The 25,058-nt window shown below is 34.5% G+C and overlaps 1 protein-coding gene across 5 annotated transcripts in view; it reads left to right on the top strand.

The window, feature by feature from the left end:
* The window catches only part of SESTD1 (SEC14 and spectrin domain containing 1), a 142,980-nt gene that overhangs the window by 58,536 nt on the left and 59,386 nt on the right, over window positions 1–25,058 (top strand). For all 5 annotated transcript variants that reach the window (XM_004267380.4, XM_033423659.2, XM_033423660.2 and 2 more), the window contains 2 exons: window positions 2,647–2,737; window positions 6,689–6,802. In XM_004267380.4, the coding sequence (XP_004267428.1) occupies window positions 2,647–2,737; window positions 6,689–6,802 (205 nt within the window). The remainder of the gene's footprint in view (window positions 1–2,646; window positions 2,738–6,688; window positions 6,803–25,058) is intronic.

Genomic DNA, 25,058 nt, shown 5'->3' with positions numbered 1-25,058 from the left:
ATATGCTTCTAAATCGAAGTATGTTCTTGTTAAAAACAGTTTAAACCATCACTCCACTTGTAGGATTGCAATTTTTTTTAAAAAAGGGACTTCCCTGGTGGTCCAGTGGTTAAGAATCCACACTTTCAATGCAGGGGCATGGGTTCAATCCCTGGTCGGGAAACTAAGACCCCACATGCCGTGTGGCACAGCTAAAAAATTTAAATAAGCAAACAAACTATTCCTTTCAAGTAGTTGAAAGCTCACTTGATCTTACAATCTTCAAATATGTAGTATCTTTGAATTGTGTGTATTTTCTTTATCTATCTTAGTAAAATGTGAGAAAATTATGATTAAGGGTGTTTTTAAGTACTCTAAAAGATAAATTTAGAGTATTTTATGCCCTTATGATCACTGCATATGGCATTTGCAAGCTTCATTACTTTCTTTGTCTTAATATACAGATTAATTTAGTGTGCTTTGAAATATAGATGTCTCGTTTGTGTAAAACTTACTTGTTTAACAAAATGGTTGTGTAACCTGTACCTCATAGATGCAGGTGCCAAATTATGGGGATGACTTACTTCTCTTGGGCTCTAGTCCCAACCAGCAAAGGCCCTCCACTGGACAGCTCCATGTATCTTAGCTCCCCTTCCTGCAAATTTCCACACTGCACTGGTAGAGTCCCTGAGCTGCCGCCACTTCTCTGAAGACCACTCACTGACAGTAACTCTACTAGGCTTGTCTTTCTTTGGCTTGTATCCTCCGTAAGTCAGGGTGGTCTTCTCCTTACCTGATCCCACAACTAGCAGTTAGATGTCAGATTTGCTTCCCCCAGCAAGTCTTTACGTGCTCTTGCTGATGCAGAAGAGATCACTGTATTATTGCCTTACCCCCACGAATGCTTAGTGGATCCTTTATTTTGTAATGCAAAATCCAAAAATAGAATACTTCAACATTTTTTTATTAAGATATAAGTCACATATCATAAACATCATTTTTTAAAGTGTACAGTTCAGTGGTTTTCAGTATATTCACAAGGTTGTGCAACCATCACTCTCTAATTCCAGAACATTGCCATCAGCCCAAAAAAGAGACCTATACCCATTGGTAGTCCCTCCTCATCCCATTCTCCCCTCCTCCCAGCCCTTGTCAGCCACTAGTCTGCTTTCTGTCTCTATGGATTTACCCATTCTGGACATTTCATATAAATGGAATCATACGATATGGACTTTTGAATCTGGCTTCTTTCACTTAGCATGTTTTCAAGGTTTATCCATGTTGTAGCATATATCAGTACTTCATTTCTTTTTATGATTGAATAATACTCTATTGAATGGATTACCACATTTTTTTTCCCATTCATCCATTGTTGGACATTCGAGTTGTTTTGGATTTTGGCTGTTATGAATTATGCTGCTATGAATATCTGTTTGCAGGTTTTTTGTATGGACATATGTTTCACTTTGCCTCACCTCTTGAACAGTTCTCTGCTTTCTTTGGAAGCTCAGCTTCTGTCCCTGCCTACAGAGTCACCTATTCTTCTTCCAGATCTTTAGCAATATCATCCTCATTCTTGTGACCTTACTGTTTCTCAATAGAATTGGATATCCTTCTCCAATAATCCTCTTGAGGTTAATGTGAATGTTTGGAGAGAGTAAGGGAGGATTAGTAAAATTCCCTGGACTGTTGGATTTAAATCTCAGGAAAGGGCCTGCTATTAACCTTTCCTATAATGTAGGCAATTGGGAGAACTTTGTGTGGAGAGAATTTTCACTAACAAATCCTTGCTCTGCTAAGCAAAGCTGCAGTTTCTTCCACTATATTAGAGGGAGGGCAGTTGAGATCTTTACGTTGTTGATTTTATAAGTAAAACAAATAGTAATAGTAATAATAAATAATAATAATATAGCTATGTAGTTTTGGTCATAGGATAGAGTTTTTCCATGTTGTTGTTGCATTTTACTAGGGCAGGCTTCTGAGAAGTGTTTAGTAGGTACTTGAATAATTGAATATAATATATAGCAATAACACATTTTCCAACACTCAAGATAATATTGTGCTGGTCAAGTGACTAAGAATGCAAAAGTGAAAGCAGAGGTGGGTCAGACATGGTGTATTCAAGCTTTGAATTCTTATATACACCAATGCTACTTCACCTCGTTAAATTTCCCCAAAAGAACACCAAGAAGCTTATTTCCAATGGTTTAATAATAGCTTACTTTATTTTCTACCTGTTTTGAAATATCACTTCACAACCTTACACTTCTGGCAGGAAGGAGAGACAAGAAGTACGTCCACACTTGGCAGTCATTAGTTACCTACTTCACTGTGATCCCATTTTACAGATGAAGAGATTGAGAGGCTAGTGAGACTATTTGAATGTTGCTTTGATTTCTTCTCTTTTTAAGACATTGAATTTACGTGCTTTTAGAGTAATTTTCTTACCAAATTAGCTTATAAATTGTCAGTGTTTCCTGAAATGAGAAAAATAAATTGCTTGAGAAAACTGAAAGGACCCTGAAGAATTCATTTATTGACAGTGCAAACCAAGTCAATTGAGATTAATGCTGCTCCATGTATGATTACACTGTAAACTTTATTTAGGATTATTAAGAATAAAATAGGAAGCTTGTTTTAATACTCTGTAATTTTGTTTCATTTCAGTGAAAAGTGTAAGGCTAGAGGATTTACCGTGATTGTGGATGGCAGAAAATCCCAGTGGAATGTGGTGAAAACAGTAGTCTTAATGCTACAGGTAATTTTATTTTTGACTATTAGGAAGTGGTTTTATTGTACAGCAACAGATGAGGTGATAGTGGCAAATGCATTTTGTTTATTGGACTGTGCCCAAGCTTCTCAGCAGTGACTGAGTTCTGAAATGCACAGGTCACTATTGGATTGTTTAGATTCAATTCTTACAGGTTTCACTTGAGTAGTAAAATAAATTTCAACCTTATTCTAAAGGTTTGTAAATGACCAAAAATAATATGTCATGTTTAAGTAATTTAAACAACTAGGCCAATGAGTCTCAAAGTGTGAGGGCAGAGGTTATCAGACTCATCTAGGAGCTTTTGCACACTGTAGTAGCTGCATCATCCCACCTCCACCCCCTCCTAATACCACAGGTAGGGAGTACGACTGGGTAAGTCTAATCTGAAAAAGCTTCTCAGGTGGTTCTGATAGGTTTCTCCTTTCTGTTACCCTTTTTCCTTCAAAAATCACCAGGATTCATAATAGTCTTATATCTGTCTCTGATCTAGAAGAAACGTACTCTGACAGCTGTGTCCTTGGGGGCTTTAGCAGCTCACAGATAAGCATTTCATAAACAGCTGTGATTATAGAATCCCTGATCTGGTCCTAGTCTTATGTTTATATTTCCTTGTGCTCCTCACAGAATGTTTCTGTAATCCCTTGCACATAGTAGGTACCTAGTAAATACTTGTTGGTTTATTGTGAGAGTATTGAGGATACTGTGATCTGAAAGAGAAAAATACAGTATTTGAGTGATTGAAAGGGGACAGATTGCTCTGATGTACCTGGGTTTCCTTAGAAGGGCTTGTATAGAAAGTAAAAGTTAAGTGAGTTAAATAAGAGAGATTATCTAATTTAAATGAAAGAAGGTGAAAAGGACATTCCTGGCAGGGACACTGTCAGTGATAGCTCAAAAATTAAGTGAATACAATGAAAGGAGCTGATAACAGGCCAGTTTGGGGGCAATATATTGGCTGTTACGTGGGATGTTGAACATTGAATTAGGTAAATATTAGTGAGATTGAAGGAAAGATCAAGAATTTTAAATGAACTGGGAAATAATCGGTAGCTGCTTTAGGGTTCTGTGGAAAGAAATATAATTTAAAATTTTAAATGATAACTAGGGAGAATGAATCTTAATGGTTTATTTTTATTTGTGATAATTAGGAAAAAGAAATTCAAGGGATGGGAACTGGTAATTTCAGTTTTTAGTTTTAGTGCTTAGTATTGTTCAGGTACTGTGCACTAAGCTTGCTATGTAAATGATCTCATTCAATTTCATCCTCACAAACTTGGGAGGCAGGTTCTACGATCCCCAAAGGTCTTCAGGGATTTTAAGTAATGTACCCATGGGAGTACATTACATGGGAGTCACGATTGGAACCTGGCACAACCTAAGCCCCAGGTTTTTATCCTTTAAAAGTGTATATTTACCAGTGGGATGTATCTGAGGTGGTTCCCAAATTATCTCCCCATTACCTTATTCTTAACTGGTTGGCCTAAACCTTCATCATTAGAATCACTCCTTTGGGTTGGAAAGGACAGGTTCCAGTGAATCAGTTTTCAAGGGAACACAGATTGGTGTCCCATAATAACTTTTTCTGTCAAATATGTTCCCAGCACTTTTGTATTCCAAACCCTGAAGATTAACTCTTCTCTGTACAAGTTGTTACAATAACTATTAGATGAGAAATCCATTAATTATGACCTTGTGTTCTTCCATTCAACTGTGTCACAGATGAGCTGTTTGGGACTTGCTGTTTGAACTGGACTTTGATCAGTGGCACTTTTGAAGAACAATCAATGGATGATTTAATCCCCTCTTGCGATTTCTTTTCTGATAGGTATTTTAACAACTTTTGGACTTATTAATAGTTAAGATTTTCAGAAGCTGCAATGGCCTGTTGTTTGCTCCTAGTCAAACAGTTTCTACATACAAAGTTATTCATTGCTTTTATTTCAGAAGGTACTGGTACTGGCTGTTTGGGAGCCCAGAGCTTAGTGCTGGCTCTGCCTGTAACAAATATTCTCTAAAATGAGTGGCTTGGTTTCTCTTGTTTCTCACAGCTTTAATACGCAATGATTTTGAAATAATATTCTAACACAATCAACATATAAATAAACCTCATTCTACTCTAAATTTCCCAGCCCCTCTGATAAAAGTTTTGATAACACTGAGGTTTTTTTTTTTTTTTTAACTTTATTCACAACCCAGTCATTGCAGGAGGTGCTAGATTTGTGATGTGCACAGTGACATGTTTAAATTGAAAAGTTTTCTATTTTCCCCTAATCAATACTTATTATTATAATTATATAACATTATTATTCAGTAGTGCTATTTATGGTCTAGAATAGTGGTTGACGACTATTTTATAAATAGAGTTTTATTGTTTACATATTGTTTATGGCAGCTTTCATACTATGTGGACAGAATTGAAATAGTTGCAACAGAGACTGTATAGCCTGCAAAGCCTAAAATATTTATTATCTGGACCTTCAGAAAGAATTTACTGACTCCTGGTCTAGAACATTTGGAATGGTATGTTAGAACTTTAGCGTCAGACCGACCTGCCTTCTAATCCAGTGCCATCCCTCACAACTCTGTTCCCTTGGACAAGTTACTTTAGTTCTCTCAAGCTCAGTTTACTTTTCTGTAAAATTGGAAGGATAACATCCACTTGTTAATGTGAATTCATTTATTCAGCAAAGATTTATGGAGTATCTTCTATATGTCAGGCACTGTCATAGGCTCTGGAGATATAGGAGTAACATTATAGATAAGGTACCTGCCATTGGGAAGCCTGTATTCTTTTTGAGGAGTCAGACAATAAGCAGTTAGACAAACTACTAAGTAATGTAACATCATATAAGGATAAATGCTATGTAGAAAAATAAATTGGTGAAAAGAGACTGAGTCAGATGCTGCTACTTTAGATAGGGTGGTCAGAGAAGGTCTCTCTGAAGAGGGAATATTTGAGTAGAATCCTAAATAAACTGAGGAAGTACTCCTAGGTATAGGGCAAAGAACATTCCAGGCAGAGGAAACATCAAGGGCAAAGTCCTGAACTGGGAGCAGACTTGTCACATTCTAGGAGCAGGAAGAAGGTCAGTGTGGCTGTGTTAGAGGAGTGAGCTGAGAGGGGAGAGGTGTGAGATGAGGTCTGAGGTCATGGAACCTGAGCTTGGAGGGCCTTCTTGGCCTTGGTAAGGGGTTTGAATTTTATTCTGGGCCTGAGAATACGTGAAGAGGATATTTCAAAAGGCTGACTAGTCTGGGAATGTTAGCAATGTAGGTGGTAAAAATGGGTAGGTTTAATTAAGATATATTTTAAAGATAGACTTCATGGGACTTGCTGATAAAATATATGTGGAATATATATTAAACTCAGTAAATGTTAATTTCCATTCTTTAGATGATGTGAATAACTGCATCTAGTAAATGTGAAATTGTATTTGTCGAGGTTTAGTTTTGTCCTCTTCTTCAAGTTAATAATCACGCAGAATCTTGGCCTTTTTGCATAATGGCTGGTAAGAAATTTATTTTGTGAGAATATTGATTTACGTTATTGGAGGAAATTCTCTAAGATGATTGTGTTACAAAAAATGTTTTTCATATTATAGAAAAACCAAATTTAATAATTTCTCAACTAAAAATAATCTTGCAGCTTAAATATATTCCTGTTATAGAGATTCAGTAAAATACAAAAATAATTTACATGTACTGTCTGTATTACATTGTTTTTTGAAATCTTCTCTGAATCAGCTTGTCTTTCAAGTATTTCTGTATTGCCATGTACATTTTGAAGTTTGCAGTATTGCTTCTATTTTATTATTTTAATTATTTTCCAAAGGTCTCCTAGTTACTCAGCCTAATCATGAATATCTAATAATTTATAACTTTAATAAATTATTCATTTTACATGTATAATTTGTAAATTTTTTTTGTATTCTATAGAATGTTGTTCCAGCTGAAGTGTCCCTCGTTTGTGTAGTGAAGCCAGATGAATTCTGGGATAAGAAAGTAACACATTTTTGTTTTTGGAAGGAAAAGGATAGACTTGGCTTTGAGGTAAATATACTCTATAAGAAAATAGAAGTGTGTTATATCTTTAAAAACAGAATTTGCTGGTATTATTTTGTTTGTTCAGCATTGGATACTAAGCAGTGCTTATGCAATGCTCAATCAATGCTGATTAATATTTAGTCAGCTAAATATTAATATTGATTAATATTTAGTCAGCATTCACATACTTGTTGAATGAATTATGATTCTTTGTCAAGGCCACAAATGCTTTCTTGTTTTCATTTTCATCACTCTTTGTGAATCTTTGGAATAAGTAAAAGCTTTTTATTAAAAACATTTTTAGGGACTTCCCTAAAAATCCGACATGCTGCACAGCACGGCCAAAAATAAATAAATAAATGAAAATGAAAATAAAAACATTTTTATTACCTTACCAAGAAGACATTTAACTAATACTAGGAAATCCTAGACATTCAGAAATTGAAGTTAGAGCCTATTTTGTATGATGTCATAATTATTTCTTAGTATCTGGTTTGGTTTTGATACATGAACACAGTTATCCGTACTTTCCTATTGGCATTACTCTCTCCCTCTTACTTTTCTTGTGTGAAAGCTTGGTTGACCCTTGAACAACATGGGTTTGAACTGCACAGGTCCACTTACAAGTGGATTTTTACAGTCAGCCCTCCCTATTTTCGGGTTTAACATCCACAGATACAGAGGGCCAACTGTATTCATTGTACTTTGCCATTTTATATAAGGGAATTGAGCACCTGTGGGTTTTGGTATCCATGGGGTTTCCTAGAACCAATCCCTTGTGGATACTGAGGGAGGGCTGTACATATTATTGTAGATCAGAAAGAAGTCCTAAGATGGAATACAAATTTAAACAATTCAGTCATATTTTTCCTTCCACAGCCTATTAATCCCAGCTTCCTAGTAGGAGAGTTGATAGATACTAAACTTTACATTAGTTAGTGTGGAAGCACTGAAGGGTGCAAAACCTAACTCAACCCTGTAGAATCTAGCCTTGGAATGTTTACAGGAGTCAGACAATAAAGACTCATTGTGGACTTTGCCAGACTACAATAGTCATTTTTATTTTCAGTAAAGTCAGTTTTTCTTGGTATGGAGGAAAAGTCTCCAAGGTGTCTAAGATAAAGATTTAAGAAAATCTAGTTAAAAGTTTTTAAATGATGTAGCACAAAATGTCTTTAAAATGTGTGATTTTTTTCTGCACTTAAAAAAAATGTTAACTGCAGTAAAATTCTTCCATTTTAGTGTACAGTTCTGAGAGTTCTGACAAACACAAACCGGTCTGTAACCATCACCATAATCAAGAAACTAAGGAATATTTCATTACTCCAGAAATTCTCTCATGTTCTTCTGTAGTCAACTCCTCCTTCCATCTTTAGTCCCTGACAATCACTGATCTGTTTTATGTCCCTGTGGTTTTTGCCTTTTCCAGAATGCCATGTAACTGGAATGATAAAGTACGTAGCATTTTTAATCTGCTTCTTTCACATACGCATTTGCATTTGGGATTCATCCATGTTGTTGGATGTACTGGTAGTTCCTTTCTTATTGCTGAGTAGTAATCCACTGTGTAGATGTACCACAGTCTGTTTATCCATTCTCCAGTTGAGGGACATTTGGGGTTGTTTTCAGTTTTTGGTGATTATAGATAAAGTCACTGTAAACATCTGTGTATAGGCTTTTGTGTGAAGTTTTTATTTTAAGAGATAAAATACCTAGGAGTGGGATTCTTGGGTCATATGGTAAGTGTATGTTTAATTTTATAAGAAACTTCCAAATTAACAGTTTCAAAGTGGCTGTATGATTTTGCATTCCCACAGGCATAGTGTGAAAGTTCCAGCTGCATTTTTGTCAGCACTTAGCATTGTCAGGTTTTCTTTGTTTTTAAATTATAGTTACTCTAGTAGGTGTGTAGAGGTATCTCAGTGTGGTTTTAATGTGCATTTCTCTAATGATTAATGACGTGAGTATATTTTCAAGTGCTTGTTTGCCATCCATGTACCTTCTTTGGTGGTGTCTGTTCAATTCTGCCCAATTTTTAAAAAAGAATTAAGGCTTTTTGTTTTCTTATTATTGAATTTTGAGAGTTATTTATATATTTTGAATAGAAATCCTTTATCAGATATGTTGTTTGCAAAAATTGCATCCCCATCTGTTGTTCGCTTTTTCATTCTTTTAACAGCGCTTTTAAAGAAGTTTTTAACTTTGATGAAGTCTGATTTTTAAATTTTTCTTTCATGAATCAGGCTTTTGGTATCATAGCTGAGAAATCTTTGCCTAATCCAAGGTCACAAAGATTTTCTCTCATGTTTTGTTTTAGATGTCGTATAATTTTAGGTTTTATATTTAGATCTATCCATTTTGAGTTAATATTTGTATAAATTATAGTCTGACAATATGTATTTTATGACTTCGGTTATTTTAAGTTTGTTAAGGTTTGGTTTTTGACCCAATATATGCTCTATCTTGGTGATTTCCTTATGTACATGTGTTCTCCATGTACTGTGCATGTGTATTCTGCTGTTGTAGGTGGAGTGATCTGTAATTGTGAAGATTGTTCACAGTGTTGTTCAGGTCTTCTATAGTCTTTGTAATATTCTGTCCACTTATTCTATCAATTACTGAAAGAGGAATATTGCATTCTTCAACTATAATTGTGGATTTATTTCTCATTTCTATCAATTTTTTCTTCATGTATTTTTAAGTTCTTCTGTTGAGTTCATAGATTTAAAATCATTATGTCTTCTTACTGAGTTGACCAGTTTATCATTTCATTATTAAATGTCCCTTTTTTATCCATGATAATAATCTGGTTCTGAGGTGTACATTGTCTGATACTAATGTAGCTACTCCAGCTTCCTTTGACTACTGTTTGCATATTGTATCTTTTTCCATATTACCTGTTTACATATCATCTATTTACCTATTTCTTTACATTTAAAGTGGATTTTTTTATAAATATAGTATAGCTGGGTCTTGTTTTCATATCCAGTCTGACAATCTGTCTTTTCATTGGTTTATGAGACCATTTATATTTAATGTAATTATTAATATGGTTGGATTAAAATCTTCCATCTTGCTAGATTTTATGTATTTTTTTCTTTTTCTGCCTTCTTTTGGATTGAGTATTTTTATGATTACATTTTATCTCCATTATTGACTGGTAATTTATATCTCAAGTATTTTTTTCCAGTGGTTGCCCTAGGTTTACAATATGCATCTTTTATTAACGGAGTCTTATCTTCAAATAATATACCACTTAACACTGGTAATTCCTTAATACAGTATATCTCTAATACTTTCCTTCCATTGTTTACATACATTTTACTTTTACTGTAGTGTAAGCACACAATATATTGCTACTGCTTTTGCTATAGATAGTCTCTTGTCTTTTATAGCAATTAAAATAATAAAAAATGAATTTCAGTTTTACCTTCATATATGACATTTCTCTACTACAAACTTTTACTTTGCTAATATGTGTTGTGAATGATCATAAGATACATTTAACATATAGCATTTCCCATACTTAGTTTTCCCCAGGGCTCTTCCTTTGGGAAGCATCTCCTGGAAGTATGGTTGCTCACAACACCCAGTGTTCTTCATTTCTTTTCAGCTTTTTGGTTGGTATGTTCCTTCTGCCTAAAGAACTTCCCTTAAAAATATCTTACATTCCAGGTCTGTTGGCATTGAGTTTTCTCAGATTTTGTTTGCCTGAAAAAAGTCTTTATTTCAGTTTTGAAAGTATGTTCTGTTGGTATAGAATTTTCTTTCACTGTTTGTTTGATTTTTTTTCTTTTAGCACATTAACTATATCACACCATTGCCTTCTCATTTCCTTGGTTTCTGAGGAGAACTCTACTATTATTTGTATCTTTGGTCCCCTATATGTTATATATCTTTTATCTTCCTTGGCCACCTTCAAGATTTTTGCTTTGTTTTTGGTTTTCAGCAAAAACTGAAAAAATTTTTCAAATCTAGACATTTTGTAATGTCTAGGCATGTTTTATTTGGTGTTAATTCTGTTTGTTGTTTGCTGTACTTCTTGGATCTCTGGTTTGACTTCTGCTATCACTTTTGGAAAATTCTTAGACATTTTCATTTCAAATATTTCCTCTGTCCCATTTTGTTTTTCTACTCCTTCTAACCTCCAATTGCATGTATGTTAGACCATTTGAAAATTTCTCACCATTCTAGGTTGGTGCTCTATTTCTTTTTCTTTTTGTGTTTCAGTTTGGGTATTTTCCCTTGATCCATTTTCAAGTTCACTGTTTGTTTCCTTGGCTGTGTTGAGTTTATTAATGAGCCAGTTGTAAATGCACTTTATCTCTTTTACCAGGTTTTTGGTTTGTAGCATTTCTACTGGATTCTTTCTTATGGTTTCTGTCTCTTTGCTGTAATCCCCATCTGTTTTGCATGTTGTCTTGCAGTTCTTCCATGAGAACTGTTAGCATATATCATAGTTATCTTAAATTCCATACCTAATAGTTCCAATATCTGGGTCTGTCTTACTCTAGTTATGTTGTTTGGGTTTTTTTCCTGACAGTGGGTTGTTTTCTTTCTTGCTTTTTGTATGTTGGGTGTTGGACATCTTGTTTAGGACAGTAAAGACTGAGATAAATCGTATTTTTGCCTGCACATGGACCCATCTTGGTTTGTGCTAGGATTTTAGTGGGGCAGGGGAGGGGTTGGTTTAGTCTAGCCAGGAGTTGAATTGGCTTTGGCTTTTGTTGTTGCTCTTCTTTTCCTCAGTGTATCACAGGCTTTAGATTCCTCTAGAGTTAGTGTTTGTCTCACCCTGAGCTGTAGGTCTTTCCTTTGTACCTGTGCCTCAGAAGAGGTCTCTCTTTGCACTGTTGACCCTCCTCAGGAATAGAGTGCTGTTACTTGTTACTCAGTGTTTGTCGGTAGGGCATTTTCTGTTGTTCTGATTCAGCCTCAGTCTTAGGCAGGCTCTGTGACCCAGGGTCTAGGGGATAGGGCCCTCTTCCCCAGCTTTAGGAGGCCTATGGTAGTCTGGGCTCATAATATATTCCTGCCTCCATTGGGATAGAGGGCCTGTCTTTCCCCTTCCTATATCAGCAGTGGGGTTTTATTTGTGCTCTAAGGTCATCCAGGCTTGCTGCCTTCCCTTGGGACCTGAAGGTTTTTGTTCTCTAGGGGAGAAAGAGTTGAAGAATCTGGGCTGTGCTTCAGCTTCATGCCTTTACAGTGGTGGTTGCTGTGTCCTTCTTCCAGACCTGTTTTGAAGTTTCTTATCTTCCCTACCCCCAATCTTTCTTATGAGTCCCTGGGAGGTCTGTGGAGAAGAGTCTACAAGTGAGTTTGAATTCTTCTTGTATCTTTGCTTCCCACAGGTTCTGTGCTTTCATACTAAACTACATGTGGCCTTAAGCAATTCATTAAAAACTTTAGCTGAATTCTTACCTGGCTTGTATCATACCTGGTATTTTCCCCAGGTAAGCAAGTGCTCCAGCTCCATGTGTCCTTGGATTTCATCTCTCCTTAGATTTCAGATTAATTGGTTTTCCTGTGGACTTACAACTCTCTGATGGGTTCAAGAAAAGTTGTCATTTTTCAGATTAATATGCATTATTTTGTTGTTGTAAGGATTGGAACAATGCTCTTTCCATCTTTCTACATATCCTAAGCAGAAGACAGTTGTTTTGTTGTTCAGTTTTATCTTGCAGACTTTTGTCACTGGTTGACTTGACTGTGATGTAGACTTATTAGAAGCTGTGTGCCAGCAGTGTAAGGGAAGGTAGCCCTGGCTGCTGGATTATGTTAGGAAAGGTGTTACCCTGATTGCTGGATAGGAAGCTGCATACCAAGGAGGAGAATCAAAAGTGTAGTGAGGGAAGAAAGCAAAAGCTGAATGTAGGAGGCCTGGATGTTGCCATGGTGAATGAGTATTTCATACAAGCAGGGAAGTCTACCTTTCATGCCAGGGGCATGCAGGAAATGTTGCTCTGAAGGAATGCAAAGTGGACGGAGCCCAGTGGTTCAGAAACTAACTCTGTGAACTCCAAATAGAAGCAAAGGTCCTTTTTGTGAGGAACCTGTCACATCCTGCTTAGGTGTGTGCATCTGATCAGAAATGTATGCCTAGTTGGGTCTCATGCTATATGAATTTGTAGTGGCTAAATACCTTGCATCTTGGAGGAAAAAATGGAAGACAGAGAATTCCTGTCTGCCTTGAACTGATATCATAGATTGATGTTTTAAGACTCAGGTTTTAAAGCTTCTTCTATCAATATATTTTCTTTTAGACACTAAAGAGGTTCAGTTAGAATATTTTTCCCAAGTAAATAAGCACTAGACACTTATTTAAAAGCCTAATGTCCTAATGAGACGAGAGTAATTTCAAATGCTGGCTAATATACCGCCAAACATAATCAGCTTTAAGGGGCAATTCAACACCAGCCATTAAATGATACTTAGAGTTATATATAATTAAATTCAATATAGATGTTTGTTTGATTAATAATTATTTTCCTTGATATCATTTTGGATCATTTGGGCTGTTGTAATTAAGCCTATGTTTTTGTATATATTCTAAATATTTTTAAAAGGATAACTTTGTTATGAGTACTGGTGTTCCTGTAAGCAAAAGTTTTTGTTTTACCTTATTGAATTATTCATAACACAGACTTATTACTAGCTGTCCACAATATTCATCAGATAAACACCCAGTTGTCATTTTAATGACAACCTGTTTCCATGATTTCACATTTTCTTGCCTATCATCCTAAGTTCTTTCTTCTAGATGGGCTTCCTCTTGTTCACTTCCCTAATGTTTTTCATCAGCAACTGAATATTCCTTTCTCATTGGTCACCTAAATGTTTCTTTATATATCCTTCTTGTCTCTGAAATTGATACCTTTCATTTTCTTTGATACCTGTTCATTTTCCTTTTTAGCAACTCAGATATTCCAGTACTTTCTGACCTTCAGCAACATTATACCTGGTGGCTTTGATACCTTTTGCTGGTTAGATAATAGTATCTATAGTCTGTCTAATGACAAGGTAAAATTGAAGTAGTACTGACGTTAACCTTATCCTCAAATTGAGAAAGTAATAATCAAACTGATCTCACCTTCTCATTCTTTATTGTCATTCATGATAGTCAAAGTGTTATTTTTACTGGTGATGATAACAAGCCACCATTCTAAGTTGTTTTCTTCTCTTACCTCGTCTTATTACTACATCTGATCCTGTTCTCTTTTTGAGGCCATACTAATGTTAGGATCTAGGACCAAAGACTTCCTTCATGTTTCTCTGTCAAGAAAACCTCTGGCTCCATCTCTTCTGACTTCTTTGTACCTTTTGCAGAAAGTTATTTCCTTTAGTGAGAAAAATATCCTTTCACAAACAGATATAAGCAGACATACCCTTTGAAATAGTATGTGTATAACACACACACATGAATCTGTACTAAGCACACAAAGATATATACAAAGACACATTTTCACTTTAGATCTTGCACACACATTGTTAGCATAAATAAAATTTAAAAGTAAAACATCTGAGTGCCTACAGAGTGAAAGGTTCAGTGTTAGGTTCTTTAGGAATGTTTTATTAGGAGAGGATAAGTGTTGTAGTTACATATGGAAGAGTGGGAGTAAAGGAGAAATAAGTTTTAAGTCTTTTTGTAAATTGAATTCCAGAAAACCTTCATAGATGTTTTGATTAAAGACCATATGATAAATATCTTTCTCCTCAAACTTGCTGAACAATGCTGTGTGCTAGTTAATAACTACTGTGGCTTAGTTCAATTTGTCTTGTCTTAACCTAACATATATAAAATAAAGGAAAAAGTAATATTTATGTAGGACTTTACTATTTTAAAAATATTATGCTTTTTTAATTTCCTTTGAAAAGACTTGGCAAAAACTCATGTAGGTAGTGGTCTTTTTCCCTCCTTTTTGTAGTTCCTCCATTTTACTCTGGTTCCGTTTGTGCTTGTTACTAGGTTTCAGATTTCCCTGGAAATAGATCTGAAATTTAGATTTCTGATTATTAAAATGATAGCTGCTTTGAATATAACCAATAAACGTTTTCTTCAAGAATTTAATTGTATCCATACATATTAGGATATTCATGGAGGTGGATATTTGAAGATAATTAACAATTGCTTACTAGATAAAAATTAGAATATAATCCCCATCACATCCCTGAACAGGTAAGATAAAGCATATGTTAAAGTGTGATTTTCATAAGGGTAAAATCATGACTCTCATGTAAATATAAAATAAGTGTAAATTAAACATATTATGCAAATCATTAACTAATGAAGTTATCAGTAATTTGTGAGGTGTGGTTCAAAGAGCATTTGAAGAATTTAGGATTTTTATAGGCAGATAAGATTGCCAAATTAGATACAAAACTAGTTAATGTCCTGCAGATCCATAAATTCTAAACTTTGAGGTTCTCTGTTACCCTACTGGACGGAAATTTTAACTACTGCACAGATCATAAATTATTTGCATTTCTTCTGGACAAAATCTAAAAGTTAACCCTTGTCCCTACAGATGTTAGTACCTATTGATTAGTCTGTAGAAAGTCAGTCGAAGGCACGAGCTCCACACTGCATGAACTAACACCCAGTATTATCTTTTGACCATTCCCTAAGATTTAGGTAGTTTTTTGGATATGTGAATTATATTTTTATAGGATTATATTTTGTAAAATTTGAACATTAGTGACATACTGAACGTTCATATCACTGTAGAATAATAGAAACTACTTTCTGAAGTTTGATATTATTATTTTCATATCAATCTCTCTTTAAGCTTTGTATTCCTAGCCAGGACTAGTGTTTTTTTTTAGTGTTTTCTCATATTATTTTCCAAATTGTTAAATGCTTAAAGGAAGACTTCATTTTAAAAAATATTCCCCTTTTTAAAGATATAAGCAAGTTTTTTCACTTAAAATACATTATTTTTTTTTTCTTTATACCTTTTGACCCCCTTCACCCATTTCTTCCACCCCCCACCCCACCTCTGGCAACCACCAAGCTGTTCTCTGTATTTATGAGCTTGTTTTTGTTTTTGTTTGCTAATTTTTAAGATCCCACATATAAGAGATGCTATTCTTCTTTCTTCTTCTGATTTATCCAGGAGGTACAGAGGTTTTGGAGGAAGCTCTGTGCTGTTTTCCCTAGTGACTGCACCAGTTTACATTCCCACCAGCAATGTACAAGGGTTCTGTTTTCTCCACATTCTTGCCAACACGTGTTATTTCTTGTCTATTTGATAATAGCCATTCTGGCAAGTGTGAGATTATATCTCATTGTAGTTTTGATTTGCATTTCCCTGATGATTAATGATGTTGAACCTGTTGGCCATCTTTATGTCTTCTTTGGAAAATATCTGTTCAGATTTTCTACCCATTTTTTAATCGGATGTTTGTTTTTTTGCTATTAAGTTGTATGAGTTCTTTATACATTTTAGATATTAGTCCCTTATCAGATATATGATTTCTAAATACTGTCTCCCATTCAGTTGGTTACCTTTTCATTTTGTTGATGGTTCCCTTTGCTGTGCAGAAGCTTTTTAGTATGATGTAGTCCCACTTATTTATTTTTGCTTTTGTTGCTTTTGCTTTCGATGTCAGATTAAAAAAAATCAGTGCCAAGACCTCTGTCAAGGAACTTACATCATATATTTTCTTCCAGGAGTTTTAAGGTTTCAGGTCTTAACGTTGAAATCTTTAAACCATTCTGAGTTAATTTAATTGAGTTTAAAATCTTTCTGATATTATCAGTTGACTAGTTAGTTGGAGATCTGTCAGTCATTCAAGATTTATCACTCAGCTAGAAATCGTAAATGATATGGTGGTTTTATTTTAAATGAAACACTCGTCAATAACAGAAACCATAAAATTCACTGATATTTGTTATATATAACAACTTAATAAGGAGCATAAGAATGGTAATCCTGAAAATTTGCCTCAAGACAATTATCCCCAGATGAATAAATTGTACTCATTTCATCAAAATTATTTCAATATCATAATGTCTTTAGTACTCTAAAAATTATGGTAAAAAAGATAGTATATAATGTGATTAAATCGAATTTGGATCTTCATTTATGGGGAATGAAAGACTTTCTACACAGTCAGTGAGTTGTCTACCAGGCCAGGCTTGCAGACATTTTCTCATATATAGTTGCTTAAAAAGAAACGTAAAAATTATAAAAATAAACCAGCTGGATTTCTTTTTTTAAGTGTAAAAGTTAAATTTCAAAGATCAGTTTATAAAAATAGTTTCCCCCTCTGTTTTTGATGGCATAATACCATTTTTCATCCTAATTTATATGTAGTCTTAAAATCCAACATGAAAGTAGATAGTTTTAAAAATGATTTACAATTCATTCTGTATCTTACGTAACTATTTTAAAATTAAAGATTATGACTTGCATTTGTAGATGGGAAGAGCCAGAATTGGTCTTTCTTTTACTTTGGTATATGTTAAGATGGTATTATGAAGTTCACTTTAATTCAGTATTTTATAATATTAATAATTCAGTGAATTCTTTTTTTAAACTTAAAACAAGCTCATTGTGTATTACTTTTACATTATGTTCTGGGAAAAAGTGATAAAATGCTATAGAATGATATAAGATTTTCATACCTGTTTGGGAAGTACTGCTTTAGAGTGATGCAGTGGACTGTTCTCTAAAATGTACAGTACCTTTGGAAAATGTATTATTTTAAGTATTTTTTGAAAAAAATGAAATGTTGAGTTCGTGGTTCCATCTTCTCCACAAGCAAGGCATTGTGTGATTTTTAAGGAGATTTGCTTTTGAGCTAGAAAAATGGTCTTCCTATCAATTAACCACTTAATTAGAGTAGATGACAATGTCAGTAGATATTTGGAAGTTTTATAGTAGATAATAAACAACTGACTATATGATGTTTAAATGAATATTCTAATGCCTAGAGTCTTGTCCTTTTTAATATTTTTGCCCTAATTCATAGTGTTATTTCTTATTCGTTAAGGAGTCACTTAACTAAAGATTCTAGCTTTTTTATAGCTTTGGAAAATATTTCTTTAGAATTTTCAACAGTTATGTCATTATTTCTTTGTTTTCATATTTAGAATCATAGGTGAAAAGGGGTCAGACATAATACATGTGACCTCAATATTATGTTTTAGACTCTGATTTTCTAGTTTTGTTTTTAATTTTGGTGATCATTGCTTTGGGGGACTGGATTTTTTATTTATCATTTTTTTCCTCTTTGCCGGTAATAAAACATCTCCTATAAAATAAAGTAACTCCCTGATTTGCATTGCTTTATGTTTAAACTTTTGTACAGGTTTGCTGTATTAGTGGCTTCTTTAAGAACTGTAACAGAAGGGAATATAGGAAATTTTACTAGTATTTTGTAGTTTAAGAAGCTGCAATGAATGATTTTAGAGAAAATAACCTAGTGTGGGATTCCAAATCTGTTTTGCCACATTGGCTCTGAAATGTGTCAGTTTTCTCTTTTTTTTTTCATGTAGATTGTCCAGAAATCTTTCTCTACACAACTTCTTTTTTTAGCATTTCTTTAACATTTTACTTCAGGCCTGAAACTCCCACTCTCCCCCACCCCACCCCCGAAAAACGCAGTGTCTTATTTTTGCTTGTGCCTTTGAATTTATTCTTTTTGTGAAATCACATCCCTCTGTGACATTTGCTATCACTTAAGAATAGAGTTAAATTATCTGTCCAAACTTGATTTATCCTCTTGGAAGCAGTTGTCTGTAGTTTATACATTGCATTCTGGCAAGTGGTGTCATTTTCCAAAGGCCGGTGAACAGTTCTTTACCTTTGTAAAGAGTGTACTTTTGCTGTGTGCTGGGAGTAGGGCTTCTCCTTCCTCTTTAGGATGCCACTCCTGACTCCCTTCAAAAAAGGTGATTCTTAGATATACAGCATTTTCATACAGTAAGATTCTTTCCTACTACTGCAAACTCTTCCTAAAATGTTTCCCTCATTCTTTTGAAACATGTATTATACAATAAAATAGAAGCAGTTATAGCTGTTTTGCCAGCCTCCTCTACACTTTCTCCTCTCAAGTAAAGATGAGATTACTGCAGTGGAAACACATATTTCACCATGGTAGATAGTTCTCTAAATTGTTAATTTGAAGTGATGGTAGTTTTGAGTCAGCTGACTGTTTAAACTATTGCGCTTTTTTTCACATTATTTAGCTTTGAGATACCTTTGCTGTTGATATAATTCTGTATATCTACATGGCAGATCTACTGTTTTCACTTAGAACAGCCACCAGTGAATTTTATAAGAATATGGATTCTATAAAATTTTTGTGATGATGGAGAAAATTCGTTCTATGCAGGTCTCTATAATTATGATGTTCCCTTGTTAACGTTTGTTTTGCGTAAGTAAAAATAGGAGTAATCTTAGCCAACTATTTAAAAAATTATATTTAGTAAGGGATAGTATACTCTCAAATATATTTTACATCATGAAAGAATCTGTACTATTTACATTTAAGTTGATTTTTTAGGAAAAGCTTTCAAGAGGAATATTCGGATGTAAATAAACTTTTGCCATATATAACAATAACTGCAAATTTTCCCTTGGGCTTATTAAACTTGAAATCTGTTGCTAATGATTTTACTGTATTTAGGAACTACAACTGCAAAATGATTTTAATGTATTTAAGTATAATAGTGAGATTAACCAGAGTGGGTAGAAAGTGACAAGTGCTCTTTTCATTGGGCAAGACAGGTCATATATTAGAGAAAATGGCCCAAATTAAATGTATAGGATGACAACTCATTAGAATTATGACCTCTTAGAGCTTAAAGAGACATCACAGATAATTTAATGCAGCTGCCTTCTTTGGCACATAGGGAGATAAGCCTGGAGTGAATTCCTTTAGGTTGACTTCTACAAGTCAGTGAATTTGTGGCAGAGCTAGGGCACAAACGTGGAGTGATTGGCTCCTGACTCAGTATCCTTCCAATTATCATATAATGGTGTTTAACCTAGGAAAGGGATTTGGAAATCATTTGGGGTATTCTAGTAAAGCCTTTGGCCCTCTGTGCTACTACAACCAAAGGGACAACATTTAGATTTAGTTAGAGTATTTTCAGTAAAGGCTCTAGAAGCAAACCAGAAAACTTTAATCTATTTCTTTTTTATAAAAGCGTGCACAACTCTCTCTGGAATATTGCAGAAATAAAAAGCTCATTTACTTTGTAGAAGCATGACTTATTTATCCTTATATTCCCAGCACTAGAACACATAACTTCTAATAAATAATACTTCTAATAAATAAATTTAATGTCCAGTAAATAATGAATGTTGAACATTTGACGTTAAAATGTCAAATTATAAGGGACATGATAGCAATTTCTCAAGAGATATGTTTTCACTGCTTAAATTGAATATTGTGCCAAATAAGGAGAGCAGAAATAGAAGAGCAAAAAGACCATTCATTGTGTTATTTAAGTTTTCTATTCAGTCCTCTTTTCAGGAGAGAGTGCTCTGGAAATGTTATCTTTTCAGATGTGAATTCATGCTCAATTTAGCAAGTAGTTTATTTCCTCATGGAATAAATACATATTTCTTTGTTTCATTATTGGTATATTTCTGTTTAATAGATTGACAGTTTTGAAGAAAGGAAAAGCCCCTCCCTGGGATCTGATTGTGTTTAATTTTCTTAGTGTGGAAGTTTCTGTCTTGATCCCAAAAGGAGTTGGTGGCAGATTAAATGGTTTCCGTGGCCTAACTCCACTTATTATTTCATGTTTAACACCATGCCTGTCTCTAAGAACTAGTCTAAAGAAGTTGCATTAGAACAAGAGGATGAAATAGAGGCCCTCTTTAACAACTTTTTCACTAAGAAAACCATTTTCTGTGTTCTTTTTATTGTTTATCTTAAATTAGCTCCCATTAGTACCAAAACAGGAGAACAGTGAAATTGATATGCTAAACTCTTCATAGTAGAGATAGCATTAAATTGCCTTTTAAAATAGATAGGCAAAATATAGTTTGTTGTTATTAAACTAACCAAAAATGTAATTTGATGTTCAATATCTTTTTTATTTTTTTAATGGAAAAAAAGAGGCACATAAATTCCTTCTGCTTTCTGTCATCACCACCACAAGATTGTCCATTTTTTCTCTAACCTCCTTATTTGCTGCCTCAGAAGAGTTACCCTTTCTTCAGTCTGAGTTGAGATCTCGTGGTGCCCCTTCTGTCAGTGATTCCCTACTTCTGTTCATTCTTTCTGTTTTTAGTATTTTAATATAGTATTTAGAACATATTCTTAAAAACTACATATAACATGAAGCTTAATAATAAAACACTTGGGCACCCACGACCCAACCTAAGAATCCAGATATCAACAGCTTGAAATAAATTTGAGTGCCCCTCCCTGGTCTCATTCATATACCCCCCATCCCTTAACACCTAACTTATTTGTGTCTACCCATCCTTTGTTCATGTTCTCGTGCATGTGTGTGTGTGTGTGTGTGTGTGTGTGTGTGTGTGTGTGTGTGTATGTTTTAAAAACATAAATGAGAAAGACAAAATCTTTAGAAGAAAATAGGGAGTGTTTATCTTTTATTATTCTTTTATATCTATTTCTATAGAGTTCCCATTTAAAGATATTGTTTATTCTTAATATATTTTCACCTATTTTTGAACTTTATATATAATATGATTTTAGTCTTCAGTACCTTGCTTTTTCTCACTCATCATTATATGTTTAAGATTTATGCATATTCTTGCAGTAGATGTAGTTGATTCATTTTCACTGATGAATGTTATTCCATTCTGTGAATAAAAACAATTTACTTATTCTCCTACTGATGGACATTTGTGTTGTTTCCATTCTTTTGACATTATGAATGATGTTTACGTTCTTACATATGTCTCCTGGTAAATATGTATAAGATTTTTCTGCTTGCAGAATATCCAGGCATAGGTTATAGAAATGTTCAAGTTTTCAAGATAATGCCAAATTGTTTTCCAAAGGGGTTTTAATTTATGTATGCATTTCTGCTGTGTAAGAATTCATGCTGCCCAACAGCTTTGCTGACACTTGATACCAGCTAAACCTGGATATTTGCCATTCATTATGGTTTTTTCTTTTCTCAAATTGTTGTTGGGTTTCAATGTTAGTCTCGTCTCATAATATGAGTTGGAGTATTCGCTGCATTTCTATTCTTTGGAAGCATTTGTTTAAGATAGAAATGATCTGGGAGACTTCCCTGGTGGTCCAGTGGCTAAGAATCCGCCTTCCAATGCAGGGGACGTGGGTTCGATCCCTGGTAGGGGAACTAAGATCCCACATGCTGTGGGGCAACTAAGCCCGTGCACCACAACTAGAGAGCCTGTGTGCTGCAATGAAAGATCACGCCTGCAACAGCTAAGACCTGATGCAGCCATAAATAAATAAATGAATAAAATTTTTTTAAAAGATTGAAATGATCTGTTCTTTGATATCAATTAGTTGAAGTATAGTTAATTTACACTATTACATTAGTTTTGGGTGTACAGCATAATGATTTAGTATTTTTAGAGATTATACACCATTAAAAGTTATTACAAAACAATGGCTATAATTCTCTGTGCAGTATAATATACTCTTGTTGCTTATCTATTTTATACATACTAATTTGTATCTCTTAATTCCATACCCCTATCTTGCCACTCCCCCCTATCCCACTGGTAACCACTAGTTTGTTCTTTGTATCTATGAGTTTGTTTCTGTTTTGCTACATATAATTATTCATTTTATATTTTAACTTCCACAAATAATTGATAACATAGTATTTGTCTTTTTTTGTCTGACTTATTTCACTAAGCATAATAATCTCTAGGTCCATCCATGTTGCTGCAAATGGCTGAATTTGTTTTTTTTATGGCTGAGTAATATGCCATTTTATATATGTATACATGTGTGCGTGTGTATATTTACACACACGCACACATGTATACACACACACACACACACACACACACACACATACACCACATCTTTATCCATTCATCTGTTAATGGACACTTGGGTTGCTTCTGTATCTTGGCTATTGTAAATAGTGCTACTGTGAACATTGGGGTGCATGTATCTTTGAATTAGTGTTTTTGTTTTTTTCTGGATATGTACCCAGGAGTGGAATTTCTAGATCATATGGTAGTTCTATTTTTAGTTTTTTTGAGGAAACTCCATACTGTTTTCCACAGTGGCTGCACCAATTTACATTCTCACCAACAATGTAATGTGGTCCCTTTTCTCCACATTCTCGCCAACATTTGTTATTTGTGGTCTTTTTGGTGACAGCCATTCTGACAGATATGAGGTGATATCTCATTGTAGTTTTGATTTGCATTTCTCTGTTGATTAGCAAGATTGAGCATCTTTTCATGTGCCTGTTGGCCATCTGTATGACTTTGGAAAAATGTCTGTTCAGGTCTTCTGCCCATTTCTTTATCAGGTTGTTTGGGTTTTTTGATATTGAGTTGTATCAGTTGTTTATTAACCCTTATTGGTCATATTATTTGGATATTAACTCCTTATTGGTCATATCATTTCCAAATACTTTCTAACATTCAGTAGGTTGTCTTTTTGTTTTGTTGATGGTTTCCTTTTCTGTGAAAAAGCTTTTAAGTTTGATTAGGTCCCATCTGTTTATTTTTGCTTTTATTTACTAATTCTTTTTTTTCCCTTAGGAGACGGATCAAAAAAAATATTGCTACAATCTGTGTCAAAGAATGTTCTTTGTTCACCTCTAAGGATTTTATGGTTTCAGGTTTTACATTCAGGTCTTTAATCCATTTTGAGTTCATTTTTGTATATGGTGTGAGGAAATGATCTAATCTCATTCTTTTAGATGTAGCTGTTTAGTTTTCCCAGCACCACTTATTGCTAGGACTTCCAAAATTGTGTTGAATAAAAGTGGTGAGAGTGGGCATCCTTGTCTTGTTCTTGAATTTAGAGGAAAGGCTTTCAGCTTTTTACCATTGTGTTTGATGTTAGCTGTGGGTTTATCATAACTGACTTTTATTATGTTGAGATATGTTCCCTCTATGCCCACTTTGATGAGTTTTAATCATGAATGCATGTTGAATTTTGTCAAATGCTTTTTCTGTGTCTATTGAGATGATCATGTGATTTTTATCCTTTTGTTAATGAGGTGTATGACATTGATTTCTGAATATTGAACCATTCTTGCATCCCTGGAATAAATCCCTCTTGATCATGGTATATGACCCTTTTTATATATTGTTGGGTTCAGTTTGCTAGTATTTTGTTGAGGATTTTTGCATCTATATTTATCAAAGATATTGGCCTGTAATTTTTTTTTTTTTTTTGTAGTGTCTTTGTCTGGTTTTGGTATCAGGGTAATGCTGGCTTCATAGAATCCATTTAGGATCGTTCCTTCATCTTCGGTTTTTTGGAATAGTTTGTGAAGAATTGGTATTAGTTCTTCTTTATATGTTTTGTAGAATTTCCCTGTGAAGCCATCCAGTCAGTCCAGGGCTTTTGTTTGCTAGGAGTTTTTTAAATTACAAATTCTGTTTTGCTACTAGTGATCAGTCTGTTCAGATTGTCTGTTTCTTCTTCTTTTTTTTTTTTTTTTTTTTTTGCGGTATGTGGGCCTCTCACTGTTGTGGCCTCTCCCGTTGCGGAGCACAGTCTCCAGACACGCAGGCTCAGCGGCCATGGCTCACAGGCCCAGCCGCTCCGCGGCATGTGGGATCTTCCCGGACTGGGGCACGAACCTGTGTCCCCTGCATCGGCAGGTGGACTCTCAACCACTGCACCACCAGGGAAGCCCTGTCTATTTCTTTTTGATTCAGTCTTGGCAGGTTGTACATATCTAGAAATTTGTGTATTTCTTCTAGGTTGTCCAGTTGGTTGGCATATAACTGTTGGTAGTATTCTCTTGCGATTTTTTTTTTTATATCTCTGGTATCAGTTGTTATTCCTCCTTTTTTTCTTTTGTTTATTTGGTTTCTCTCTTCTTCGTGAGCCTGTCTAACGGTTTATCAGTTTTGTTTATTTTTTTAGAGAACCAGCTCTTGGTTTCATTCTCTTCTCTCTTTTGGTATCTATTTCATTTATTTCTTCTCTGATCTTTATTACTTCCTTTCTTTTGCTGACTTCAGGCTTTGTTTGTATTTCTTTTTCTAATTCCTTCAGATGGTAGGTTAGGTTGTTTATTTGAAATTTTTCTTGCTTCTTGAGGAAGGCCTGTGTCGCTGCAAACTTCCCACTTAGAACTGTTTTTGGTGCACCC

Source organism: Orcinus orca, chromosome 7, assembly GCF_937001465.1.
Source record: "Orcinus orca chromosome 7, mOrcOrc1.1, whole genome shotgun sequence".
Taxonomy (NCBI): Eukaryota; Metazoa; Chordata; class Mammalia; order Artiodactyla; family Delphinidae; genus Orcinus; species Orcinus orca.
The sequence above is the reverse complement of the archived record's forward strand: the minus strand, read 5'-3'. Positions and strand labels throughout refer to the sequence as shown.